The following is a 25,656-nucleotide window of genomic DNA, read 5'->3' as shown; positions in this document are numbered from 1 at the left end:
CACTTTTGAAACAACTATGCATGACTCCTTCCAGTTTTCAATTCAGACTCCCTGCCACTGGTGGAAAGAACTGAATACAAAACAAATAGTAGTCAAATCACTGACTTATGGTACATCAGTTTTCCTAGAACTATTCAAAGATTTTTCTGCAAAAGTTAAGCCTTGTTTGAGCATAGTTGTTACTTCAAGCACTCTAAAAGCCCTGAAGTTTGACGGGCAGAGGCAGGAAATCCATACCCACATGATTCACAAGGTGAAGGGATGTGGTTGGAAAGCAGCCAGAAGCGAAAAGCCCTTTCTGTAAATGCTTCTGTCTATACGTGTAGACACAACTTCTAGAGTTCCCCAAAAAGTCAGGATGTCCAGGGGCTTTTGAATGAGCAAAGTAAATTTTTTTTGTCTGCAAATTTCCTGGTTTTGACTATTATGTAGGTTTACAGATCTTATCTGTACCTGGACCGAACAGTTTTTCAATCAAAATGCTATTTTTGGTTGTATTCTGTGTAGGACAGCTATCAGAACTTGGTAATTCTGAAGCACATCTACTGATATATTCACTGCCTTACAAAGCAAGTGTTCTTCAGGTTTGCACGTAATATTAGTGGTGATTAGCTGCTGGCTATTTTCACTATATTCTGTCCTTGCTACCCAAGGAGCAGTACATAAACAAAGACGTTCCCTGTGCTATAGCAGTTTCTTTGTAGAGCTGTCAGTTTGTCACCTCTAATGAATGGCAGCAGTACAACAGTATTTCGAATAATTGTAGTAAAATGAAAGTCAATGCATTACCCTTGGAGCAGACTGTTACAAAAGTGGGTTGTTGTCCAAGTCCCAGAAATATCACCCGTTCAATTACACATGTGGTGTGGTATTGTCCACTTTCATCCATGCAGCTGAAAAAAAGAAAATTATTTCATATAGTTTCTGTCCATCAGTAGAAGTTCAGTATCACACTGAAAAAATACCATGTTAGTCTCACCCTGAAAGTTCCCTAAACAGGTTTCCATTCCTTTATTTACATTTCTCCTGAAAAAAAAATTTCTCCCATTATCAGCTAATTTTTGACTGCATGGCAGATTTCACAAAGTTAGAAGGGGAGAAAAGAAGTTTGAGAAGATGTTTTGTGTCAAAAAAACGTGGCTTTGACAACCAGAAACATTCTGGATTTCTGTAAAATGGTAGTAGAAACCCCTACATATAAATGTAATCTTGATTTTAACATTTTGCAAGTAAAATGGTTCAGTCTTAAGCACAATTAAATTTCATTTTGCAACTAATTTAATTTCATGTATTTATTTTTATTAGAAAGCTCTAAAAAAGCCCTCATATCCAAATTAAACTAAAATTTTCCTTTTGGGGGCAAACAATGTCATATCATTCATTTAAATGACTTTATTTGGCAACTCCTAGATTTTCTAGTAGTTTAGCAACAATCTTTCATTTCTATCCTGAATTTTGAAGATTTTCAGATTTTATTTACGAGATAAGGGAATTTGAAGCATGCTTTTGGCTACATTATTTAACCTAGTCTACAGTTTTGCTCTGTGTTAAATTTTGTAGTTTGAGGACCACCTACTGCATATTTCTGAAGCCTGAGGGAATAATGAAATGCCTTTATTATTTATACACTTCACAATACTATTTATGCATGAGCAGCAGATTTCAGTAGTAGAAGTGTGATAGTGGCATATTTAGGATCTGTTTACTTACAAGTATTTAGTGATATTTTTGGAACTTCACTAAGCAATAGATAATACTAATATTTCCTTATTTGCAAGGCAGTCATAATGAACTAGAAAAGGCATTTCCAGTGACAGTATGTTGAGTGGCTTTTGTCTTCATCAATTGCTGTTACCTGGAAGACAGAACGTTCTTGTGGAAAGTGAATTTCCGGTACAGGAACTGCTTCTTGTGGAGGTACTGAAATGAATGCCCATCATCTAGGTAGAGCTCACCTATTGCACGGGCCTGTGAAACACACCAGATAGAGTCCAGATTAACAGCAGCTTCTAGGGGTAGACAATGAAACATTAAAAAAAAAAAGTCTCACTACATGTTATTAATGTGGGTGTCAGATGTCACTTCATTCATTAGAAAGGACAGTTGTGGGAAGTTCTGTCTATATGTCCAAGAAATTTGTAGTTTGCCAATTCTCTGTTTCTTCTTCTAAGGGAATTGCAGAGGCCTGAGAAAGATCACAAAAATGTTTTGCCTGTGCTACACTCTGATACTTTCACTCTGAGGAAACAGTGGTAGGGAGGTGGGAGCCCCCTGACAATAAAGAACAGTAGAGGAGGGCCATTGGAAATCCAGATGCAGATACCACTATGCTCATTGAACAGAGAACAAGCACCTAAAAAAGCATAAATGCAGTAAAAGACAACTTTGTAAAGGGAATGTCACCTCAAAGTACCTCTGTGTCCAGGGCCACACGGAGTTCATAAGAAATATCTATCATCCATTCAGTGGATTTTCCAGCTGCAGTCTTAAGAGGTATCACGGTGCCTCCTCGCTGGAATACAGGAATCTGCCAAAAACAAGGCCAGGGTAGAAAGGTTCACAAACTCTTAATTGTATAATTTGAACTGGGAACAGGGAAAACTTAAGTTCTTTCTTATCAAACCTCAGAAATAAACTTTTACTGCAAGCACATAAAGAAAACTATTTAATTAACGTACTTTGTCCAGTGTTACTGGGATCTTCAGAGTGCCTGGATCTTCCATTTGTATAAATGTTCTGAAATCGTACCAAATCTAAGAAAAATGGAAAAAGAATGAGCACACCATATATGGCAAGATATAGAAATGCTGAGTTCCAGAATGAACATATTTATATTGAAGTAAAAAATAACAACAAAGTTGCTAATAACAAGTCACAAGAAAGAGCTACACCTGAAACTTCCCACGCACCACTCTTGCCAGCAGGTTTCACTACTTTAGGTATGGCAGGTACTGAATTCCCACAGAGATCTTGATAAAAATATTTTTCTTAGCATGTTTGGAGAGCCTCATCTGTTTTTCTCCTTAAATTGAGGAAAGAATTGTTAGTATCCTCAGGTGCACTAGTGGAGTCACAAAGCTTTGCATGGTCTTTAGCACTCTCCTTTACTTCTGTCTTTCCTCTTATTTGCCTCTAGAGCTGAAACTCAGATTTTCCCTTTGGAACTATTTTTCTGAAATTCCTTCCCTTCCTCCACTTCTCAGCTGCTGCAGCCAAATGGTCTGTGTAGGAGTGGATCACAGTGCCATCCTGTGGATTAATAACTCAGTTTCAGAGAGGTACTGATCTCTCTACATGTCAGTGTTTGCTATGCACATCCCAGGCTACTGAAGCTTGTATCTCCTTGTTATAATTTTTCCTTCCTTCTGCTTTCCTCTGGTTTCCTTATGACCTTCCTTCAAACAGCCCTTTTCTTCCATGTGAAAAGAGAAGATTAACCCTATGTGAAATACATGAGAAAAGAAAAGGAATCGATAATTTAGTGAAGTTGTTTTTTTTGGTGTTTCATGAGAAGCAGTGAGCCTCAAGGGGAGATATAAATTATAGGAGACCTGAGATCTGTGCATAGAAGAACTTGGAAGAGCACAGAAGTAAATTTACTGTGAGGTGCGTGAGGTATCAAGATGTAAGGAAGGCTCAGAGTGACACAGAATGGCTAACACTCAGCACAGTGGCAGTGTGCAGCAATTATGAGTGGGGGAGCTGGGAGGTTGCCATATAAAACACTTCTGTGGGCTGAGCAGCTTTGTACGATCCTCACCTCCTCCGACCCTGGAAGTAGAACACTCACTGCCTTGGCCTCTTTGTCCGTGACTGGATGCACCAACAGAGCATTTCCTGAAGAAAAAGATAAACATGGCAATGAGTGACCGCTGTGGTCCTCAAAGTTGCATCTCATCACAGCAGCAGCACTGTGCTCTGGTGTTGCCTTGGGCTTGTCAATCTCCCAAAGCTATTTTAAGGGCTTGCTTGAGCCATGGCAGGTGCTCATGTTCACTTTGTACTGGGAAAAAAGGCATGTGTGAGGAGCTCATGGTTGCTCAGTTTCATTCTGTTACGGTACTATAATGCAGCTGGGCTGTATTGCTCACCCACCCATACCTGCTTACCTAGCATGTACTCATTTTCCACACCAAAAGTTTCTAATTTCCCTGGAAACTCTACCCAGAGAGGCCTGCAGAAAGACAGACAGTGGAATTCAGTTAGTTTATCTTCTCCCACCAGCTTGTTCAAGACTTTCTGGCATTTTTAGGTTCCATTTTCTCCCTCTCCTTAAAGCTATCAAGAACCAAAGATAGAGTAATGTCCTCTTCTGTGCCCTAAAGTACCACTTCTGAGTCACTGTACAACACAGGCTATGGCACTCCTATATGCCTACTGTTTAGCCCCCTAAACCCTGGCTTCCTTATGAACTTGCACTACAGATGCCTTCCCTCTAGCAAAGGAGAGATGGATGAGCTTTTCTATCAAAGTTGACCAGCAATGCTGAAACCTGATGAGCTAGTCCCTGAGGGACAGTCCTTCCTGTTCTCAGCAGCTCACCACTGCTTCTACAGTATGTCTCCTGTCACAGACTGGATAACCTCGACCAGAAGTTCAACTTCTGTTCTCAAAAAAGGGAAGTGCAATAGGTGCACAATAGGTGTCATACATTTAGAGTTTGAAAGAGTATAAGAAAAACAGCACATTCAAATCACAGTCTGCAGCAATTCTTTGGGTTTCCTTACAAAGAAAGCCTGGCTCACCCACTCACTTACAGACCTTCACTTCACCCCACTGTAGCCTTGTTGGTCATATGCTTGCTAATGAGACACACCTTCCACCGCGTCTGTGAGAAAAATACCATGCTTCCTCTTTTGTTCTGTACCTATTGCAGTAAATTCAACATATTCAAGGCTTTATTTAACATTGTGGGCAGTACATGTCAATGCCAGCTTCATTTCAAGACAGACGGAAACCCACTGTCTGTCAGTGCATACAACAGAGGCATCTACACCTATAAATGTGCAGCCATGCTCACTCAATGTCTATAATGCAAATCATATTCTAAACTCAACCCACTCAATCCTCTCAAAAAGGCTTTTTTTTTTTTAAATAGGAGATGTATTTTATTTTCATAGCAATGAGTAAAGGTAAATGTGCTGCAAAAAGACAGTTCTAAGAGCAACCTCAAAGATACAGTAATACCAGCGAGATAGATGACAATTCCTCTCTTCCTCAAAGGACTGTTGCATTCAGTTCCACTGAAACGTTTTCTTAGGTTAAGAAGAGCAGGACAAAAACCCATTTTCTAATTTAATTTCTGTTCTAGATTACTAGATTCTCTACTAAAAGAATAAAGATATAAAAAATAGTACAGAGATAAATGAGCAAGTTATCAATATGAAATAAGCTTTTATAACAGTAACAATTCAGCAATAATGAGTATTTTCATGAGAGGCAAAACAGCCTTCATGTCTTTAGGTCAGCAACTTCAGAGTCCATTAAGCATGGTTTTAAGCGTGGGTGAGAATCCTATATAATGTTCTTCATTATGAGAATTTTGGAGTGCATGGTCCTTTAAAAACATATTTAAAGACTGTAAGTGAGTTAGTGAGTTCTAGGTGTCATTTGGTTAAAAAGAAAAAAATTCCTCTGGTAACATTATGAAAGCTTGCAGAAAGGAGTAAAACAGAATGTAGACATTTTTGTGCTTTTCTTTTCTTTTTTTACTATTTAAGTAAGTAATCACAACTGTAAGAGACAGTAATTCAGTAATTTAAGTCCCTTGTCTAAGTAACTTCCTGAGGATAATCACTAAACCTCCTTACTTAAGTGCTTACCTCATAACTGGTTCAGCCTCTGTGTATGCCCGATAAAACAGTGTGTATAAGTATGGCAGGAGGACGTAGCGCTCTCTAATGGCTTCCCTGATGATCTGGGTGTTCTTCTCCCCAAAGAGCCACGGTTCTCGCCGTTTGCTCTCCATGTTAGAGTGACCTCTGAAGAAGGGCTGGTAGGCTCCAGCCTGATACCATCGAACAAGCAATTCTGGTTCTGGGTCTCCAATGAACCCTCCCACATCAGCTAGATATTGCACAGACAAATAAAAATACACATTTTTGGAAATTATTCTGAAAAACTTGAAGTTCTCCTCTAACAAACATTCCAAGGATACAAATTCATGAATTTCACAGTGTACTTGCAGTTCTGCTGTTGAGTAGCTGCTTGCCCAATCAAGAGTGGAAAATGGAGGTAACAAGTTATCCTTTAATAAAAATATCAAGAGACATTTCGGAGGCTGAGTGCCTTCCCCTGTGGCAGAGGACTGCCACAGTGATGCTACAGACCATCACCTGGAGACTGCTGTTCCAGGACACATATGCTACAGAAGACTAAGAGAAGTGATGGTGAGAGACAGGTTTTTAGCATCTGAAATCAGACTCATCTGTGAATCCAACTGGAAATGCTGTTGAGCTTTTCACTATCTGTGTTGAAGTCTGGTGGCACTAGCAGATTTTGTATAGTGAGCAACTCCAACTAAACAGCTTACCTCCACAGAACGAAATCCCTGCCAGGCTGATGGTCAAAAGCATTGGAATGGAGATTTTCAAGTAACCCCACTCAGCTGTGTTGTCTCCAGTCCACACTGCCCCTGAAAAATACTCAGTCTCAAGATTACACAGGAAAGTTGGGTATATGATTCAACTTATGCTTGCAGTTAAGGAAAGAAAACAGGGATGGTCATGAACACTGGTGAACTGCTGTTCATTGTAAATTCTTTTTTTTTCTTTATATGCATGCTCCTGAAATATCCAAAAACCATAGTGTTTTGTCCCAGGATAAAGATTGTTATTCTGACTTTAACTTGTACATGCTTTGCCAGCCCTTCCTGATTTTTTTTAATCGCTTGCATTTGTAGGATCTCACTATTTCAGTATTTCTAAGATAGTTGCTGTCCTCTCTAAACTTAACTACTACATACCAAGCTCAAGAAAACAAACCAGAAGGAAAGCTAGTCCTTGCTTACCATACTTCTGTGATCCAGCAAAGAACGATCGTGTGAGAACAAATGGTCTTTCTCTTCCTGAAGACCGTTTGATGAGTCCTTCTGCAGTTGCCATTTGCTGAAAATCATGAATATAAAAGTCAGGAGGATAAGCTTTCCAATTAAAATATTTGCAATGCTGCCTTTTTAGCCCTTCCTAGTCAGGAAAATTAAGAAATGTGTGCCCACAAATAATAGCTATTGTTAAACCAACACTTTCCTACTACAATATACTTGAACAACAAAAAAATATTAATTTTGTGTAGTCACAGCCAATGTCATTACATTGTTACATTAGAAATGTATGGATATTGTCATACTATCTTGTGACCAATCACAGAGACGTTTATTTCAAATACAGCAATACCTATCACAGCAGAATTTCATTCTGTAACCTGATGGAGGTTAGAGAATACCTACTACTGTTTAAATACAATCCTTATCACATTAGGCATACCTTATGAGGACAGATAATTCCTGGTCTGTCTCCGGATACTCTACCTGATAGAATCCGTACAGGTTGTGTAATTCCCGATGCTCCCAGTTGTTGTAGTGCACAGCATCTTTTTGCATTGTTAGCTCTGCCCCTTTGAAAACTGATGGCTCATTCATGTCGTTCCACACAAAGAGGATATTAGTGGACCCCTATGGTACAGGGTTGCAGTTAGGACATAAGACAGACATTGCTGAGACTTAAATCTCTAGTGGGTGTCAGACTAGTCTGGGATTTGAGTAGGAGCAGCAGCAAAGCAAGGTATGGTTATTATGCTCCTGTGGTCACTGGAAAGATGCCAGTCATTCCCCCCTTCTCTCTTGGTGGCCTTTAGGTTCAGGGCGGCAGCCTAAAAGCTCAGTCGATTTTTGCACTTCTCACAAAATTCAGCAGAGTTGCAAAGTTACCTGCTGTTCCCACCCTCTGGTAAGGGAAAAGAGTCAGGGAAGGCCAAAAGAGAAGCATTAAACAGTCATGAAGAAAAATAAAACAGAGGTCAGAAAAGAAAAACTGTAGAGGAAAAGCACTGGGGAAATGTCAAGCAAGGTCTGCTAGGGGAGTGATTTCAACATTACTGAAAAGCAGTAATGTTGAAGCACCCATCAGTGGAGGGTGGGAGAAGCTGGAGGTGTCTGGCAGTGTCCACCCAGGCACCTTCAGCACTGGGCAGAAGTGCTGAAAGGAATGTGAAGGAGCTGTGACCATGAGCTATGAGAGTACTCCCATCTCACTCCTTACGTGTTGTCATGGTAGTAAAAACAGGTAATGCAGCAGTGGTGATAGATGATGGATTGCTAAAAAGCTTGCACTCTCCATCCTGCTGCTACAATTAAGTAAGCAGTTTCAGTGGCAGAGTACAGGTTCCAGCTTTCTCAGTGTAGATAGGTCCATGGAGAAAATCCTTCTATGGTATTTCAGTTTCTCACGATATTTTCATGTACATTATGATCATACAACTAGAAAACCCACCAACTTGCGTAGCCAGTTTTTTATCTTCTCTCTTTTCCCCATTTTTGGGCTTTCTGGAACACTAGAAAGTGTGATAAAGTGTCTAGAAAGTTTCTAGATCAGAACAAATCAATACACACCTTGTATGTTTTGAAGGCAAATTGATCTGTGTACCATTTTCGCACTTCAGGATTGGTGAAATCTAGATAACAAGAGGAACCTGTGGATGTGGGAGATCCCAGTTATTTAGCTGCTCTTAAAAGTATGTGTTTTCTTTGCACCTAAATACAGCAGCCTACAGCTAGAATGCTTTCCATAATTAGGCAGCAATAATGTGGTTGATATTGTTTCTAAGACAAAAGCCCCAAAACAAATTCCAGGCCAACATGGAACTCGGTACACCTCTTGTCCCCTATATACAGATCAACACATGTAGACTCTGGAGGTCTGAAGCTCAGCACCATTTCAGGATGAATGCCAGCTGTTTGAAAAATGTTTGGATGTTAACAGGAAGCCAGGGAGAAACAGCACCCTTGGTGTTCTGAACTTGAAACAGGAAAGTGCCACTGTGACGCTGAATAACAACGTCCTGAGATGTATGAGTGAGAGACCTATTGTTGCAGTTCTACGTTCATACATATGCACAGGGAGAATAAAATGGTAATAGTTAAAATGGTAATAGTTAAAAACTGCCATGCTACTAGAAGTTGTAATATATCCTTGATTTTTTCCATATTCATTGATGTTCCACCATGTTTGTGGGCTGTCTGCAAAGAACAAGGACAACCTCCTTTGCCCTCTACCAACTCACTGTGAGAAAACCTCATGAAAAACAGCATGTCAAATCACTGTATTATGATTGAATCAGTTTTCAGTTCCATGGTTCATTTAATTTTCACCCAGCCTACAACAGCTGTGTTCAGTGCAACAGACCAGGCTGGATTTCTTTTAACCAGCACAAGTTTGAGAAGAGGGATGGCTGTTCTGATCAAAAAATTTAACTTTTCTAGCTCTAGGTCACGGGACTATCTGCAGAGCCAACAGACACAACAAAGTTGTACAACCAAGGCAATTAGAACATGAATGTACAAAAGCCAAACTAATCAGAAGTATTTGAAATTATGAATATCTAAAAAAATAGAAGCATTGTGAGAAATCAATTCTACCTTAATGGCTCCCAATTCTGCAAATTTTTTAAAATTTACTGCTTGAAATGCAGATGGAACATTTTATTTTTTTTTACCTGGCCAACAGATGCCCTCAAAATCTTGTCCATTTCTGTCTTTCACAAAATATCCCTTGTCTTTTCCCTGTGAATACAGGGCATACATGGGATCCGCTTTAATGTGGGGGTCTACAATGACAACAAGCTGCCAGGATAAGAAAATAAAGTGCATCATTAGCATCAACTCCAGTTAGTGAAACAGTAAAATTTAACTTTCAATACAAGGCAGATAAAGAGTTCATTTCAGGTAAAGAAGGCAGCTATGTCACTCATTTTAGAAAGCAGTTAACTGTGTTTGTATATCCTACACATATACTACATACGCTATACTATACCTACATATATACTACACATGTGTAATAGCTAATTTACAAGGAGGGCATGAATTCATACTTAGACCCCTGAAATGTTTCAGTTGAAAGCTAATACCCCACTCCCTGAAAACACAATGTTTAATTCATGGCTATATTCTGTGAATGGGAAAATATACTTATCTGCCTTAAGACATTTAAATATATCTTAGTTTGTATGACATACACCAACAACAGAAATTCTTCTTGTTTTTAACATCCAAGTATTGCATTTTGCAGGTACCTTCTTCTGCCATTAACTGCCTTGCCCTAAAGCTGAGAAGGTACTATAGCTCCAACTAAGAGACTATAAAACTTGAATGCTATTTCAACAGTTCCCCTGTTGGCAAAGATCAACCATTAAGCAATTCACAATTTTCAGATTTTAAATGTGTACATTAGAAAGAAAAATGGAAGCAAGGATAGCTGAGGCAAGGTTAGCATATTGGTGAAAGCTCACGTTACGTAGAAAGATTTTCTCCTTTTTTGATCAGGGGCAGCACTGGGCTGCTTCTGTAAGATAGAGCTTCAAAGCGGTCAAACAGCCTGATGCTTAGGGTACTGAACTAACTACGAAACAATGTAACAGCATGAAGAGGTGGATTAAAAAACCTTGCACATGAGAATCATCACCAGACTGCAACACAATCTAATTTACTTCGCTGCAGTTACACTGTTTCCGGCATCTCTAGTACCTTGGTTAAGGCTGATTGGGTAACTTCACACTACAAATTAGTATTTTATTCCTTTCTGATATATTATTTACCTTGCGTTTTTTCTTCCTGAGAAGTTCCTGCATCCTTTTGGGGTTCTGGAATTTCTTCTTGTCCCATGTAAAATACCTCTTGCCATCTGTGTGTTCTATGTCCAGCCATATCACATCATATGGAATGTCATGTTCATCAAAACCCGCATCTACTGCCTTGACATCTTGCTCATCTTCATAATTCCAGCGGCACTGATGGTAGCCCAGAGAAAAAAGGGGAGGTAGGGCTTGAGTGCCTAGGAAGAGTATATGAATGAAGCTAACAGTGTTAATGCTTTTCAGAATTTCTTCTGAAGACTTTACAGAGAAGATAACTTGAGAGCCGTAATTAATGTGTAACTGTCTGGAGCTGGGGAATGCTGGCCTACATTGAGTCTAGAGCATGTTCTTCACACCCAAGTGATGGGGATTGGGATTGTTCCCAAGTGATTGGGAACAACTGGCCTACTGCACACAATGGGCTAGGTAAATATTAACCCTCTCTTGAGTTCAGCATGTTCCTCAGGGAATCTCCCAGGTATATTTGCCACACCGGCTGACTCCAATTATTTAAGTTAGTACCTGTCAGTTGCGCAAATTGTTTGAAGATATCAAATGCAGTGGGTCCCATCAGCAGGAAAACATCAATGATCCCACTTTCTGACATCCAGCGCACATCAGTTAGAGGCACCGCCCTCTGCTTAGCAGTATCTGCAGCAGATCCGGACTGTATGTGCTTTAAAGGAAACCAAAGTAGAGCTGAATTCTTCTCTATCAAACTTTTGTTCATTAAAGGATCAAAGATGGAGACTAATAAAATTCTACCACTAACACATATCTGGCAGGTATTAGAAATACACAATTTATTATATATTCTTAACAAATCCTTTACTTTGCATACTGGTTATGTGAAATAAAGAGTAACAGTTAAAGATCAGATAAAATGATGAGGTGCTAAGTAATTACAACTTTTCTGTGATTAACTTCTAATCTCACTGTGCATTTGCTTTAGAATCATTCATGAGTAATAAAGAAAATGACCAATTTTAATCATGTAATCAAGTGTTGGAATAAAGCAAGATTTTTTCACTATTTCAGTTTGAATATAATTCACATATTTGTGCTCAAGAGTTGATGTGATCAGTCTCCATTGATGTTGCCGTCTTGCTTTTGGCCCTGCCTTGTAGTGTTTTCTTTTGATATTAAACTCTGAGGAAAGTAGGCAACTCTCACCTCAGCTACTGCCTTTGTATTAATATCCACCAGTGTTTCTGAAGAGTTCAGCCAGAAAATCCCTGAAGTTCTGTTAGGCTTGTGTGCTAAGAGAAGGGGCACTGAACCATAAATACCTATTTTATCATGTATCTTGTGGCCGAAGATGTCCAAATTATAAAGTCGGTAGGCATCACCATCGCTAGGACAAAGAAAAAGATGTGTTTGATAGATGTAAGCATCCTGAACCAGGCCAATTTTAGCTCTGCTGTTGTTCCACTGAACTCAGTGAACACTCTGTATTATGGTTTACCCTCCACGCTGAAATGTGGTCCTTCTATAATACTGCTTCTTTGCTTTGGTCCTACCTATCTCAATCAGGCAACGTTTTGGCTATCAGTGAGAATACTGCTCATTTATTCCAAGTCCTAAACTACGAATTCTGAAGTCTCCTGTCCCCCATGGATTTGCTCTTTTAAGAATTCTGCTTAGATGTGACTAATTGTGAAATTCTGAATAAAGACAGCATGGAAATTTGAGAGAGAACAAAAGGGGTCATTCATTAAATTGCAGTATGTAAAGCAGAACAACTCACTCTGCATGGACAGTCTATGATTCAGTTCGCTATATCATTAAAATAAAATATATGTGATATAATACGCATATTTCAAGCTGCTGTTTTATTAAATTATTGACACAGTATTACAGCTCTCCTCTGGAATAATGCAATCTGCCAGCTTTACCTTGTGTTTTTGAGAAGAAGTGATTCTGCGTGTTGTGGTATTCCATAAATATGGTCAAATCCATGTAAAGAGAAGTCCACACCTACAGAACTTGGACCTGAGGTAATAACATTAAAAGAGAAGAGCACACAGTTCCAGTCTCAGGCTTAGCTGAAAGCAACAAAGTAGCACAACCTAATTGTAAAAAAAAATAATAAAAAATCAAGTTTTAACAATTAGCTATTTCAAACTTGTTTTCAACTTCTTTCATCATTACTTATATACTGCAGAGGTAACATTTTCAACAGATTTTATTGTATTTCTTCCAGTTTTGATCTGCTTAAGAAGATAAAATGGAAAAAAAAAACACAAAAAAAGCACATAATAGTTCCTTTACTATGTAGTAAAACTGCTTAAAATTATCTCCTGTTTCTATCCCAGCAACTACAAGCCAATCTTTGAAGCACAGTGGTACAGCAGAGTGAACGTCAGAGTCTGAATTGCTTGTTTTCTACACTCTTCTCTTCAGCCTCAGCCAAAGGAGCAGCATCCACAAGGGCCTCTGCTAAGTGCTGTCATCTTATCACACGAGTGACTCCAGAGCAAATTCTGGCAGGTGATCAGAGATCCTCTAGATTGACAAGCAGTGGCTTTGGTATCAGAATCTTACCCCAGGGACTTTACTCCCCCAATACAGAGAAGCAGCAAAATCATGATGCTGGCCTAATATGTCAGACACAGCATGAATAACGAGGGCAAAAGCTTCCTGCCTCTGCGTGTCCCAATGGTGAAGAGCAGAAACCTCTGTCACCACATGGAAGCTCTTTTAGACTTCCCTCTGCATACTGCAGCTGCTGGGCAGTGCCAGTTGCCCTAGAAGGCTGCATGATAGAAGTAACAGACAAAGCTAACAGAATTAGTTAATGCAGAATGCAACTGGACAGACAGGAAAGGGTCATGAGTTTTGGTAATTCATAATTTAAACTGTATTTGAGCCTCTGACTTCCAGATATCTATCCCCTTCTTAGCGTCCCTTAAGACTGCTCAGTACTTTCCTTTGTAGTCCCCCACTTTAGAAGTTTCTCTGCAACAATTATTGCTTAGATAGCATGATTTCTGATATGTCATCAGAATAAACATGTGAAATCAACGTTTTGTGCTAATATATAAAAAGCAGAAAACAACAACAAAAAGAAATAGTGTATTACATAGTAGTCAGCCAATGCAGATAGTGTTACACTCTTTTAGAAATGGCAGTTAGCTGATGAAACGGGTCACATTTAATGTGCTTCCTGCTGAACAGAAATCTAATGACTATTTCCAGTGCTTCTGTCAGATTTGTTACCCGCTGACACCTTACAGGCAAGTTAAAAGGAGTGAGTGAGACATTGATAAACATTAAGTAGCTAAACAGAAATACGAATGAATAAAGGTAAATACAAAGCAGTAAAGGCATTTTCAGAACTAGACTGAGACTTACCATGAGCTTTGATATCCAAGAAACTGCCAAATTTCTCTTGCCAGAGACCTAGATCCTCCTGTTTCTGCTATATAAACAGAAATAGCTAAGCCTGTAAGTGCAACTACTCACACCATGTACTAAGAAAACTGTCTTTATTCACATGAGATTCATGCATTATTACTTCTTTTTTTTGGTCAAATATGGCCAATATAAATAAATCCAAAATGCAATTCAGATTCTGCTGCAAGAACACTCCCTGGCAGAATCCAGAGTTCAGATGCAAGTATGCTGAAAGCAGCATAGCTCCTCCAATTTTTAACAGGATAGTACAGTAAGCCATCTGCTCTACAGGAGGCTAAAATTATGCCATGGGCATAACTCAGCCTCCTGAGAAAATTGGCATGTGCCTATATGCACTGCCAGGACCTGGTCTTTTTCCAGAGTGAATCTTACAGCAGTACTAAGCATGGATGTATGTATAGGCATATCTTTGGACTGTTACAAAAGAGGTCTCTTTCTTTTGAAACTCTCTTTGCAAGGAAAAGGGAATTTGAAAACAAGCAAATATCACCAGGAAACTCCCTGTTACATATGTAGTCCAAATTAAATGAGAGATCAAGAACAAAAGAGAAAAAAAAATCTAAATACAATGGCCATGGAAGACATTTTAAGCCAGATCTACATGCTGATGCCTCCTACAGCCGTGGTAAAACACATACTGCTATCTGAAATATCAGATCCTCTTTGAATTTCACTGGAAAAATGATTAGATTAAGAAAAAATTATATTTGATACATCTCATAAAGGAATAGCTGATGTGGGACTTTCAGTCACTATCATCTCTCACGTGAATGAATGGCCCACAAAGCCCAAAGTGCACTGTAATACATTCCAATAGGGAAGAAAAAGAACCATATTCTGGTGTCATGAAAAAGATGAAGTCACTGCAATCTGCTGTATGTTATGTGCTGCATGTTAGTTTGGCTGTTTGTAAGAATAGTACCAGAAGAAATCACAAATGTGATTCTATTTAATCAATTCTCTTTTCTACAAAATATTAACGATGGAATTGGAGTAAGCATAGGCTACCTTAGAAGAATCACTTGCTGTCTCCTCGTTTTCTGATGTAGACTTTCTAGTGAAAACAAATATATAAAAAATAATCAGTTTTTTATTAACATATGGAGGGATTTAAAACAGAAAATCCATATAGCATTATGCATTGCCATACATATTATATAAGTGCTTTAGAATCATAGACTCATCTAGATTGGAAAAGATTTTCAAAATCATCGAGTCCAACCATCTACCTAACCTATCACTAAACCATGTCCCTTAGTGCAATGTCCACACAACTCAAAAATATCTCCAGGGATGGGGACTCCGCCACTTCCCTGGGCAGCCTTTTCCAATGCTTGACCACCTTCTCTATGAAGAAATTCTTCCAACTATCCAGTTTAAGCCTCCCCTGGAACAACTTGAGATTGTTTCCTTGTGTCCTAAGGTGCCAGACTACTCTGAAAACTGATGTAATGGTAGAGAGCTCTGATTGGCAAATCATTTTAATATTTGATGTCCTAAAATAGCCTTCACTCTACATTTGAATTAAATTCATCCTTTCAGATTCCACATCTATTTCTATCTGTGCCAGCATTTTACCCACCCAGAAGATCCTCATGTCTTTGTTCTCTATTAAGGGCTCTCTGTTAATCAATTTTTTTTCAAATAATTCTTTCTATGAGAAACGTGCTTGCTATGCCTGTTTCCTAGCCATGACACGGTCTGCTTTGTAATTTCTCGTTCTTCCAGCACTTTGCAGTGGGACTGATCTGCAAGCTCATATATGGCATATCGTAACTTACTTGAAGATCTTATACGGTGAACAAAACTTACCTGAAGGGTCATAAAATGAGGCAAAATTAAGAACCTTATCATATTACCATCGTTCATTTCCCAAAAGACAAGGGGAACAAGACACTTTAGTTTATTAAAGAATTGGCCAATAACTTAGGTTAGCATGAGCATATGGCTGCTGTAAGGGATTCAAAGAGGCTGCAGCTAATTGATTTAGACATTCTTTTTTAAAACTTCACTAGCACACTTACTGGCATGAAGTAATAGAGAAGACAGAGTTCAACACGTGGGAGTTTCTATCACAGAAATTGCTATTCCAATATAATTGTTTATTTTCAGCTACAGCTCAATTACCAAATGGTAGGATAGACAGGTACTGTACCTATCACTAGGAGGTGGTTGTAGGTGCTCAAAATATAACAACCCATTGGAATTCATGCTCAGAACAGTCTCACCCTTGGAGTGTAGCTCAACCTGGAAGGGGTTTGCTGTGACTTGAAGCATGTAGTCCTTATTAACACTAGTCAGCACCAAAATACCTGCCTCCTTCTGGGATATAGAGAGTCTGTCAAATGAAAAGCAACAACAGTTTTATAGGAATCAGCAGCATGTGAAATCCACTGTAACTAAATAACAATCTGAAACAAAAGATAGGCTAAGACTGTCTGCGTACGTTACAAAACCTCAAGGCTTGTGCTGAGTTGATGAACCCCAGAAATACATGCTGTGTTCAGGCTTCACTGCACAGTGCAACAGATGGCTGCAGAACTACCATGAAAACTACCCAGAGTTTGCACTCCTTTCACATTAGCATGTAATGCCTTTAGTAAAAATGATGCAGTGTAACAAGTAGACTATTTTTCAGTTTCGTCAAACAGCTTCAAGTTTCTAATATATGACACAACTTTCTCCTATGTAGTTAACGTGAATATTTGAAAGCAAATTAACCATGTGCATTTTTATTTTCTCTTCCTGTAACAACTTTATAATGTGGAGAGTCAACTGTAGTGTAGTGCAAATGAGGGAGAAGGCAAAACAACCTTGCAAATGAAGCTGTAAAGTTACTAACTAAGGTGCTACATCATTGTCCCCTCACTTACCTCTGTGTGGTAGGTTCCTTTATAAGAACATCAGGAACTTCATATCTTGCTCTGAGAGGAGCTGCCTCATTAATTTTAAGCCTAAATATATTGCCTTCTATTTCATAAATTTCTACTTCTAGAAGAACCTGGGAGCAAACACACAGATAGAACTGGTAATGATAAAAAACATCAACTTACTTTTTAACTTAACATCATCAGACACTTACTGTCTGGAAAAAAAACACACCTGCCTGCTTTCTGATTTAATGTTCTTTAGTACTACAAAATAACAACCACCATCCACCTCATTTACACTAGCTAACTCCACTTTTCTTCTTTGAAGAGCAACTCTTTTTAAGTGGACCCTTTATCTTCAAGTTTCTCATGCCTAGCATATTTGCAGCTCTCCCCACAAGCAGCAAAGAAAACAGGGATAGTATACACTAACCTTGAAGTTTGGGTAATTTTACTAGTGGTGTGTAAAAGTAAGAGCAGGGTACTACTGAGATCAGGGCTTTTTGCAAAACCATCAGTGCTCTGTGTTCATTGGTATTCACAGTGGTACTTAGACTGATGACCCATGTCAGAAAGACACCTGAAGAAAAACTGGTGATACTGCTCTACTCATAAAGATGTGTAACTAGCTATTTTACACTTCAGGGAACTGTAAACTCACTTTGTTCTAGGTCACACAAAATGACTCATTTTTATTCTGTGGAGAATCTCTGTGCAAGAAATCAGATGTTTTTTTATGTTTTTTCCCCCTTCTGTTTTTTTCACTTTCTGAATCTTTTCTCCCATGAGACACACAAATTGGATGAAGAATTTTGGCCTGCTATCTTTTCCTTTTACCTGGGAGCTAATCAGCACCACTCTCTTCAAAGACATGAAAGAATGAAAGAGCCATATGACTAGATGGGGGGTAGGCAAGACAGAAAAATTAATTTGGAGTTCCAGATTCTGCTTCTTAGGATACACTTCACATTATGCCATCTTTGAATAACCCCCCAGTCTACAGAACTACAGGGTCTTCAGTCTTTCACCTACCTTAAGATCTAGGTGGAAAAAAAAAAAAGAAAACAACAAAAAAAAAGCCTCCTCTTTTTACGCTGACTGCAAAGGTCAGGATCAACACAGAAGGCAGAAAATACATTCATGCACATTGTCTGCGTAATGGGATGCTTAGAGCACGGAATGGGGAGAGCTGCAATTCCAAACTCCCATATCTGAGGACGGCTTAAGTTGCCTTTTCCCTGAGTGCTAGCTGGTATTCTGTTAAATGAGAGAAATGGAAGATACTTCTCTTCCTGGCTCTCTTTTTACATATGAATAATTTGACAGGTGAGAAAGACTTTTTTTCCTAAAAAGCTGCCATTCATCAAACACGGGAATAGAAAGGTACGCTTAGGAGGTGCTGAAACATATGTCTTCTTATTCCATTTCAGAAAAATAATGTATTATTTGGAATAGTGGAGAAAACCTGAATTAAAAACATTTTTTCACATAAAAAAGAGTTCTATTCAGATTTTTAATAAAGTCAGTACAGATTTTTTTTTAAAGTTCCTTAAAATGTCCCTTTCTCTTGAACAGTCTCAAGTTGTTAAATAATACTGACTAGTAAGGACATCTTTAGGCCGATACTTTGCATCATAAGTACCTACCACTGGAATACCTCAAAACCTTCTGCAAGTATTATCAGACCTGGTGATAACATTCACTGCTCTTTCTTATACTAGGTAAGATCTCACCTTATTCTCCTCATGAATAATTTGGAATTTGACATTCTCATCACTTAATGTGACTGAATCCAGCATTGCTCGATACAAGGATTTTCCAGGACGTAGAAGTTTCTGACGCCTGACAAGACAGAGAATTGTTTTTAGTTTCCCTACTTGTTGTGGCTTATATCACACATAGGGACATAACATTAAGTTGGAAATGTTTACTAATAATTTGTCTTGAATTTTTTCCAAACATTATTATCAATGCTTCAAGTAAAGGGAAAAAGAGGGAATAAAGTTCTAAGCAAACATATGTGTATATGAATGAAATGGAAAATAGAGGGGCTTGGTCAACAACACCATCCCAAAAATCTTTTTTATTTTAAATAACAGGGTAAATTCAAGTGACCAACTAAAATCGAAGTTGCACAGTTACATTCCACTTCTTTCCAGAACCCCATAAATTTCAGCTGAATAATCCATTTTTATTTTCTGTCATATACACCACTGCTTGGTTTCCAACCCTCCAGCGAACAGCTTGTACATCCTGTAGTGATGAAGCAATACATGTTTGTAATTTGTAACCTCCTGGATATACACTGAGGAAATTGCTTTTCAGGGGATACTCGTGAACCTAATGACCTAAAATGGCTCTCCGCTTTGCAAGACCCAACGCCTGAGCTGCAAAAATGAAAGCAGGAACTGAAGAAGGAGAGTGGCCAAAGTCTGGATGGGCTGCTACAGAGTTTTGACTGCAGTTTTGGTCCTGATGATGTTTTAGGACAGAGACCCTGAAATAAAGGCTCTGTCAACTGTTTGGAGAATTCTCCTTGCTGAGCCCAGGTTTTATAAACTGCTTGAAGATGGGTGTCATTGAGGCTACCTCGAAGGGATGCTTCTTTATCAATAAACTGACTTGGTTTCCTTGCAAACAGACATTATGCAGATGTGAGCAATCACACAAAGGATTATTCTAAAAGTAGAGCAAAAACATGATCTGAGGCTTGCCAGTGTGCAGTAACTTCTGAAATCAGATGTCTTAAGTTAACATGGTGACAGGCTAGAGAGGGCTGATGTGAAAAGATGTCTTGCTCCCATTGGCAAAATGTTATCTGGGGCTTCAGAACATAATTTCCTGCAGAACAGAATTGGGTATTTGAAACAATAACCCAGTATGTCAGAGGCTAATTGGTGTAACACTGGACAGTTGTTTGCTTTACCCAGGCAACATTAGACAGAATACAATGGAGGTGAGATTCCACCTTTTAAAATATGCTGACCAGTTAGTGGGATGCTCACTTTGAAAGGAACATCCTGAAAGTAGCACAGTTGTTGTGACTAAAAATTAAAGTGAAACTACTTCCTCTAACTTTTAATAGTTTACAAAACCAAAACCCTACACTACAATTCTTCTCTTTACCTGTAAAAAGCAATCTGGTTGCATTCCTTAAAGTTGCTTTTGTCCACAGCTTCATCTTGAACACTAGAAAGAGCAGAAAACATTTACATGTGTTCAGCAACCACCTGTTGACAGATCAGATGATGGGTGTCTCCCTCTAGAGTGGTGACGATTAAGGAGAGTGGAGACAACCATGACATAAAACTTGTTGGACTCTGAACTACTGTGTTTGGATATAGGAAGAATTTGTATGCATTTAGTTCAAAGTTAAACCACTTCCTTTTAAACTGATATTTTGACAGCCAGGTGGATCTGTGACTAACAGCTGAATTTCTGCATAAGGAAATTCTTGGGGCTTTGCCTTTTGAAGCAAGTTCTCTCTCTGCAGTCCTTAAACATTATGTTCCAGTATTAAAAATTGACAGACAGGACTGGCAGAAACATAGGAATCCTGTGTCCCTCTTCTGCCTGCAGTGGGACTAATGAAGAGGAGGCTTATGTAGGCTCTGCCAACAGCTCTGCGTTATCTCGGGACTTGAGAGAACTTCTAGATCTACTAGAAAAGTGCAAATTTTTGGCTTGCCTGAAAACAGTGGACTGCCAATAGTGCCTGTCATCAAAATGTTTCCCCTAACGTACCGAGTTCAGCCACGCATGAAAGAGAATAAGGTTTTATTTAGTCCCAGTAAACGAAGAGCTGACGCTCACAGAACACTAATTACACACACACACCATATACAAACGCAGAGGGCAGCCGTGGTGACAGTGACAGCTCACCGAGTAGTTACAGCCCCGGGGGACCTCCCAGCAGCCCCCCACCCGTCCGGCCACGTCCCCGGCCCCCTCCCGTCAGCTGAAGGCCCCGCGCAGCCGGGGGCGGCTCGGCCACGGCCACTGCAGGCCTGTCCCCACCGGCGACTGGCTCTGGGCCCTCCGTTGTGTGCTACCGGCCCGGCACAACCGGGAGCGAGCAGCAGGCTGGCCCAGGAGCCGTTAGCGGGCAGCGTTACCTGGCTTCCCCCGGCGCGGGCCGCCTCCATCGCGGCTGCTGCAGCCGGAGGGGCGGCAGCGGAGGCCGGGCTTTCCCGGGGAAGCCCCGTGCCCTCCGAAGCGGAGAGGAACGGAGTGGAGGCCGGGCAGCGGCTGCTCCGCCCCCCGCGCCGCTCCCACTCGCCCACGACGGCGGCGTGGCCCCGTGGGGAGCGGAAGAGGCGCGGCCACGGCTTTCGTGTGGCGCGATGGCGGCGGAGGCGCCGCGGTGCGGGGAGCGGCGGCGGTCTGAGGCCGCTGTGCTGCGGCTGCTGGCGCTGCTGCTGCTGGCGGGCGCGGCCGGCGCCGGGCAGCTCTCCAAATGGCGGGTGCCGGTGCCCATGGTGAGTGCGCAGAGGGCGGCCGGGGCGCGGCCTGGCCTGCCCGTAGCCTTGCGGCTCCGGCCCGGAGCTCCGGGGCTGGTGCTGGGCCCTTTGCCTGCCTTCGGCCGCAGGGGGAGAGGAGGTCGCGGCGGGACGCCGAGGGGGAGCCCCCGCCGCCGGGCTGCGCCGGGGCCTGGCCCCGGGACACCGGGGCCCCGCGCCCCCGAAGGGCTGCGCTGAGGGGGCTGCGGCCGTCGGGAGGCTTCTAGCGCCTCTCTGCTGCTTGCCGTGCCTGTTGGAAGGTGCGGGGAGAAGCTCTTTTATCTCGTGTTTAACTCGTGTTTATCGCGCTGTGGGAGGGAGTATTGCGTGTTTTCTGTGAGACTCTTGAGCTTCGGGAAGGAGCTGAGAGGACTGTGGTGAACGCTCCGGTTGTTTCTTAAGGAGGAAAGTTTGCTTGCTTGGATAAAGTCTAGACCTTATCAGCAAGGAAATGCAAATCGTTTTAATAAGTGGTGGTAAACTAATTCGGTTTTGCAGAACCAAAAAAAAAAAAAAAAAAAGCTTGTCAAGCTCTCTTTAAAAGTAGACTGAAGGGGTGATGAAGCATGACCGGAAAATCCAGTAAAGCTGGCTACTAATTGGTATTCACTTTCATTTTTGCATTAAGTTAAAACTCTGAGGGAAAATGACATTTAAATTGGGTGACATTAAGCCCACTAATGTCTTTTCCTCCTTTTACTTTTCCAGGGGAAGAAGTTTTTAATTTGGGAAGATTCTCTTCAGCAACACCACCATTTTCCTGAGATGTAAGTGCTCCCAGGGGATTATCTTGCTCATTTTGCTGTTAGACACAGTCCTTACTTTGCATTTTGGACTTAAAAGACTGTGAAGTGTTTAATGACACTTGTTGCAATGACAGCTCACCTCCTAGCATTGGATCAAAGCCACAGGTCTGATACGGTTGGGTTCAATAACAGCCTTGGAGCTTCCCAGCTGTGGTATCTCTTGGCTGCAGCGGAAGCGGATTGTTGTGTTTGGTCTGTGTGTGGAAAGGGTGAGATGGGCAATGGGAGTACCATTACATTCAGGTTGAGGGTAATGAGGCGTGGGATGTGCTGAGCCCTGCAGGAAGGCGTGCTACATTGTCCCTGTGGGAAGGCTTGGCCCTGACTGGGTGACTGAAGCCAGTGCTTTTGAGGCCCTGTTCCTTTTTTTAGGTGGGCGTCTCTGGCAGTTGTAAAGTGACCTTGGACATTACGACAGGTCTTCTGAGAGCTGTTCTCTCTTCCTGATCACAGTGTGTGTGAGTGAGCTACAGAGAAAATATCTTTGCAGCCCTCATGTTTTTTCGTTCTTTTGCTCTTTTCTGATGTGACCAGGGCTATGGGCTTTGTAGGTCAGTGCCCAAAGGAGTCTCTGTAAAATAGCCTATGATCTGTAAACTTGAAGATAGCACTGAGATGGCAACTAGATGACATTGGTGACTTGTGTAAGTGACTGATTTAGAAAGGCTAGAATCTTTACCATGTGCTGTGAGCACTTTTAAGGGGTTGTTTGCGCTGGTTGTTACCATTGATGAGAGGGACAAGCTCTTGCTCTCCTGATGCGAATTGGGTGGTTATACAGATACAGTGTCTGTGAATGGCTTGCTGCATTTGTGTTAAATGAGGAAATAAGCCACTCTAAAAATATTTAGTGGGATCTGTGTTTTTGTCACTTTAATACGTAGTTACTGCGGTGATTAATTTCTCAGTTATAAAGAAGGCAAGGTGGTAGGATTAACTGATGCTTCTTGATAAATTGTGTATTTCCATGTTCTGTTCTGTTTACTATGCTTACTATATGGATTTTCAGGTTTAATTTTGGATGCCTGCCCATCTTGGGGCTGTTTCAAAGGGAGCTTGTTAAAGTGTCTCCATTAATCGCATAGGAATCTGAAATAGGAGGCTAGTGTTAAGGTGGTTAATTTTGAAGGAATAGGGTTTTCCCACTTTCCAAGTGTAGCTCAAATGCTGAGTTCACGGCTTGCATCAAGACAGCTGCAAATCTGATGGTTGGGGAAAAAGGAGGCGGTTTTGAAAGGGCATCTGGAAGTTTGGTGGGGTTTTTTTTCAGCATACTCATACTAATACTGCATGTGAGCCTTGAGTCCCTGCAGTAGTGTGTGATAAGTCTAATCATGAAGAGTACAGCTGAAATAACAGAGAAGGAAGGAATTAAGGCATAGAGAAACTAGGTTGTTTGTTACAAGAGATGTTTGTGGCAGATCTGGCAGTAAGAATTACATCTTCAGGCTCTTGACATAGACTTCAACTACACTCCGCTTGTCAGCCTTTGAACAGGGATTAAGCTTTAAAATTACCTGGGAAGATTCCTATTTTACATACCAGTGTGATTAAAATAATGTACATGAATTTAGAATAGCAACTGTATTTCCTCCTGCTCTTTTCTTTCCCCTTCTTGATTTTTATGGTGTATATTATGTGTTGGTATCTAATGCTCTTTTTTTGCTTTTGACTGGGAAAACTGCCACTGTGAAGTATTATCAGTAATGAATTTATTTTTATCTGATAGTTTTGTTAAGTGCTGTTCCTGAAGATATTTGGTTTCCTGTCTAGGATCGTGGTGGAAATCCCGCTCTCATCTATAAATGAGGACTGCATTTGAGTTGAATATTGCTGGCTTTGCTTGAAGGCAAAGGAACTTCGATTTCCTTGTTGCTGAATTCAGTAAATGCCATGGGTGCTTTCTCTGTGTTTCTTAGAGTGCTTTCTTCTCAACATTTCTGTGGTGATTGCCTAGATTGGTGCGTTATTCTGTTTGTGGCCTGATTTGCCTTTAGTTGTTGTTGCTGCTTGCTGAATATAGAGCTTCAATAATCCTATCTATTTTTAATAGGTAAAAATGTGATTAAAAATATTTTTTAAAATAACACTGTTTCTTTATTGCACTGTTCTGGGTTATTCCTCACTTGATCAATTTTATCAGAACAGCCTTGTCACCAAAGAATTTGCTATCAACCCACGTTATTATAGTGTTTATGTTGCCTCTTAGTTTCATTGTTTTGCCATATGCAGTATCTAGGGCTATGTGGAAAACGTATGTCTTATTTGCATGTATACCAGAAGGGTCATAAGGAAACTGTTAGATTTTTCAGTGATTGCATTCTTTTTTTTTTTTTAAATCTTTGGTGTTGGGGATCCAGTTGTTTGTAGCTCTATACGTAGGGCTACAGTTCCTTAGGTTTGAAGTCATATGGCTTAAAGTCAATTCCTGCTCTTTGGCAGGGTCTTCCAACTAGTTGGATATTTTTTCTCTTCTTTGGTCAATAGGGAAATGTTCATTAAAGTCCTCCACATGTAACAACTTGTGGGGGTGTAGACTGAGATAAACCTTCACTGTGAAGTTGTGGGAATTTATTAGCACTAGAAACATACTGTCAACTCATTGATTTTTCTTTTGCCATCTGTTGACTGGTGAAACTGAAATACAATCATTAAATGGCTCTTCCAAGACTGAATAATCACTGCTCATTTTGTTTACGTGTGAAGTTTACCTTCTCAACATCAAATTTTCTTCATCAGACTTTAATTTTGGTATGAGATCTGAAACAAATATCATGACAAAATCTTTCATAAGTAGGTGAAATCTTGTGTTTCATCTTCCATGCCTATTCGTCTGATATCAAAATGGCAAAAGTTGCGTTACCTGTGGTTTTAGGTAGCATTGCAGCTTTGACAGTGAGCTAATTTATGGATGGATTGTTTGTCTTTTGGGAGTGGGGGGTGGATGTTGACTTGCAAAACTTTACGTTTCCTTCTACTGTCTTGGTGGTGTTATCAGTTTGTTTAAGTATTATTCAAATATTGGTGTATTTCAGTTCTGTGCAAATCACCTTGAGTATTAACTTGTTCTTAGCTTTAGACACCTGCTATGTCCCCCAAATATATTGGAAAGGGAAATAATGTTGTATATTGTGATCACTGGGAGTCCCTGTCATCTTGTTTGGTGTTTGCAGTTGCTGGGATATCCCTGGTTGTCTCAAGAAAAAAATAATTCCA

General features: G+C 40.4%; 1 protein-coding gene across 2 annotated transcripts in view; it reads right to left on the bottom strand.

The window, feature by feature from the left end:
- GANC (glucosidase alpha, neutral C) overlaps nt 1–25,656 on the bottom strand; it is a 38,094-nt gene that overhangs the window by 2,262 nt on the left and 10,176 nt on the right. The window contains exons 11-34 of one of the 2 annotated variants that reach the window (XM_040557330.1): nt 22,343–22,401; nt 21,251–21,613; nt 20,262–20,324; nt 18,869–18,977; nt 17,139–17,266; nt 16,421–16,603; nt 15,274–15,319; nt 14,203–14,269; nt 12,744–12,840; nt 12,022–12,202; nt 11,371–11,524; nt 10,810–11,045; nt 9,712–9,838; nt 8,609–8,688; nt 7,529–7,672; nt 7,010–7,106; nt 6,533–6,634; nt 5,823–6,066; nt 4,110–4,174; nt 3,761–3,837; nt 2,679–2,753; nt 2,414–2,527; nt 1,856–1,968; nt 790–893 (exon numbers count right to left, since the gene is read on the bottom strand). In XM_040557330.1, the coding sequence (XP_040413264.1) occupies nt 790–893; nt 1,856–1,968; nt 2,414–2,527; nt 2,679–2,753; nt 3,761–3,837; nt 4,110–4,174; nt 5,823–6,066; nt 6,533–6,634; nt 7,010–7,106; nt 7,529–7,672; nt 8,609–8,688; nt 9,712–9,838; nt 10,810–11,045; nt 11,371–11,524; nt 12,022–12,202; nt 12,744–12,840; nt 14,203–14,269; nt 15,274–15,319; nt 16,421–16,603; nt 17,139–17,266; nt 18,869–18,977; nt 20,262–20,324; nt 21,251–21,612 (2,968 nt within the window). In that variant the 5' untranslated portion in view covers nt 21,613; nt 22,343–22,401. Of the gene's footprint in view, nt 1–789; nt 894–1,855; nt 1,969–2,413; nt 2,528–2,678; nt 2,754–3,760; nt 3,838–4,109; nt 4,175–5,822; nt 6,067–6,532; nt 6,635–7,009; nt 7,107–7,528; nt 7,673–8,608; nt 8,689–9,711; nt 9,839–10,809; nt 11,046–11,370; nt 11,525–12,021; nt 12,203–12,743; nt 12,841–14,202; nt 14,270–15,273; nt 15,320–16,420; nt 16,604–17,138; nt 17,267–18,868; nt 18,978–20,261; nt 20,325–21,250; nt 21,615–22,342; nt 22,402–25,656 lie in introns of both variants that reach the window. The other variant, XM_040557332.1, reaches the window with a different exon arrangement.

This window comes from Cygnus olor, chromosome 5, assembly GCF_009769625.2.
Source record: "Cygnus olor isolate bCygOlo1 chromosome 5, bCygOlo1.pri.v2, whole genome shotgun sequence".
NCBI lineage: Eukaryota > Metazoa > Chordata > Aves > Anseriformes > Anatidae > Cygnus > Cygnus olor.
This window is presented reverse-complemented; position numbering and strand designations above follow the sequence as displayed.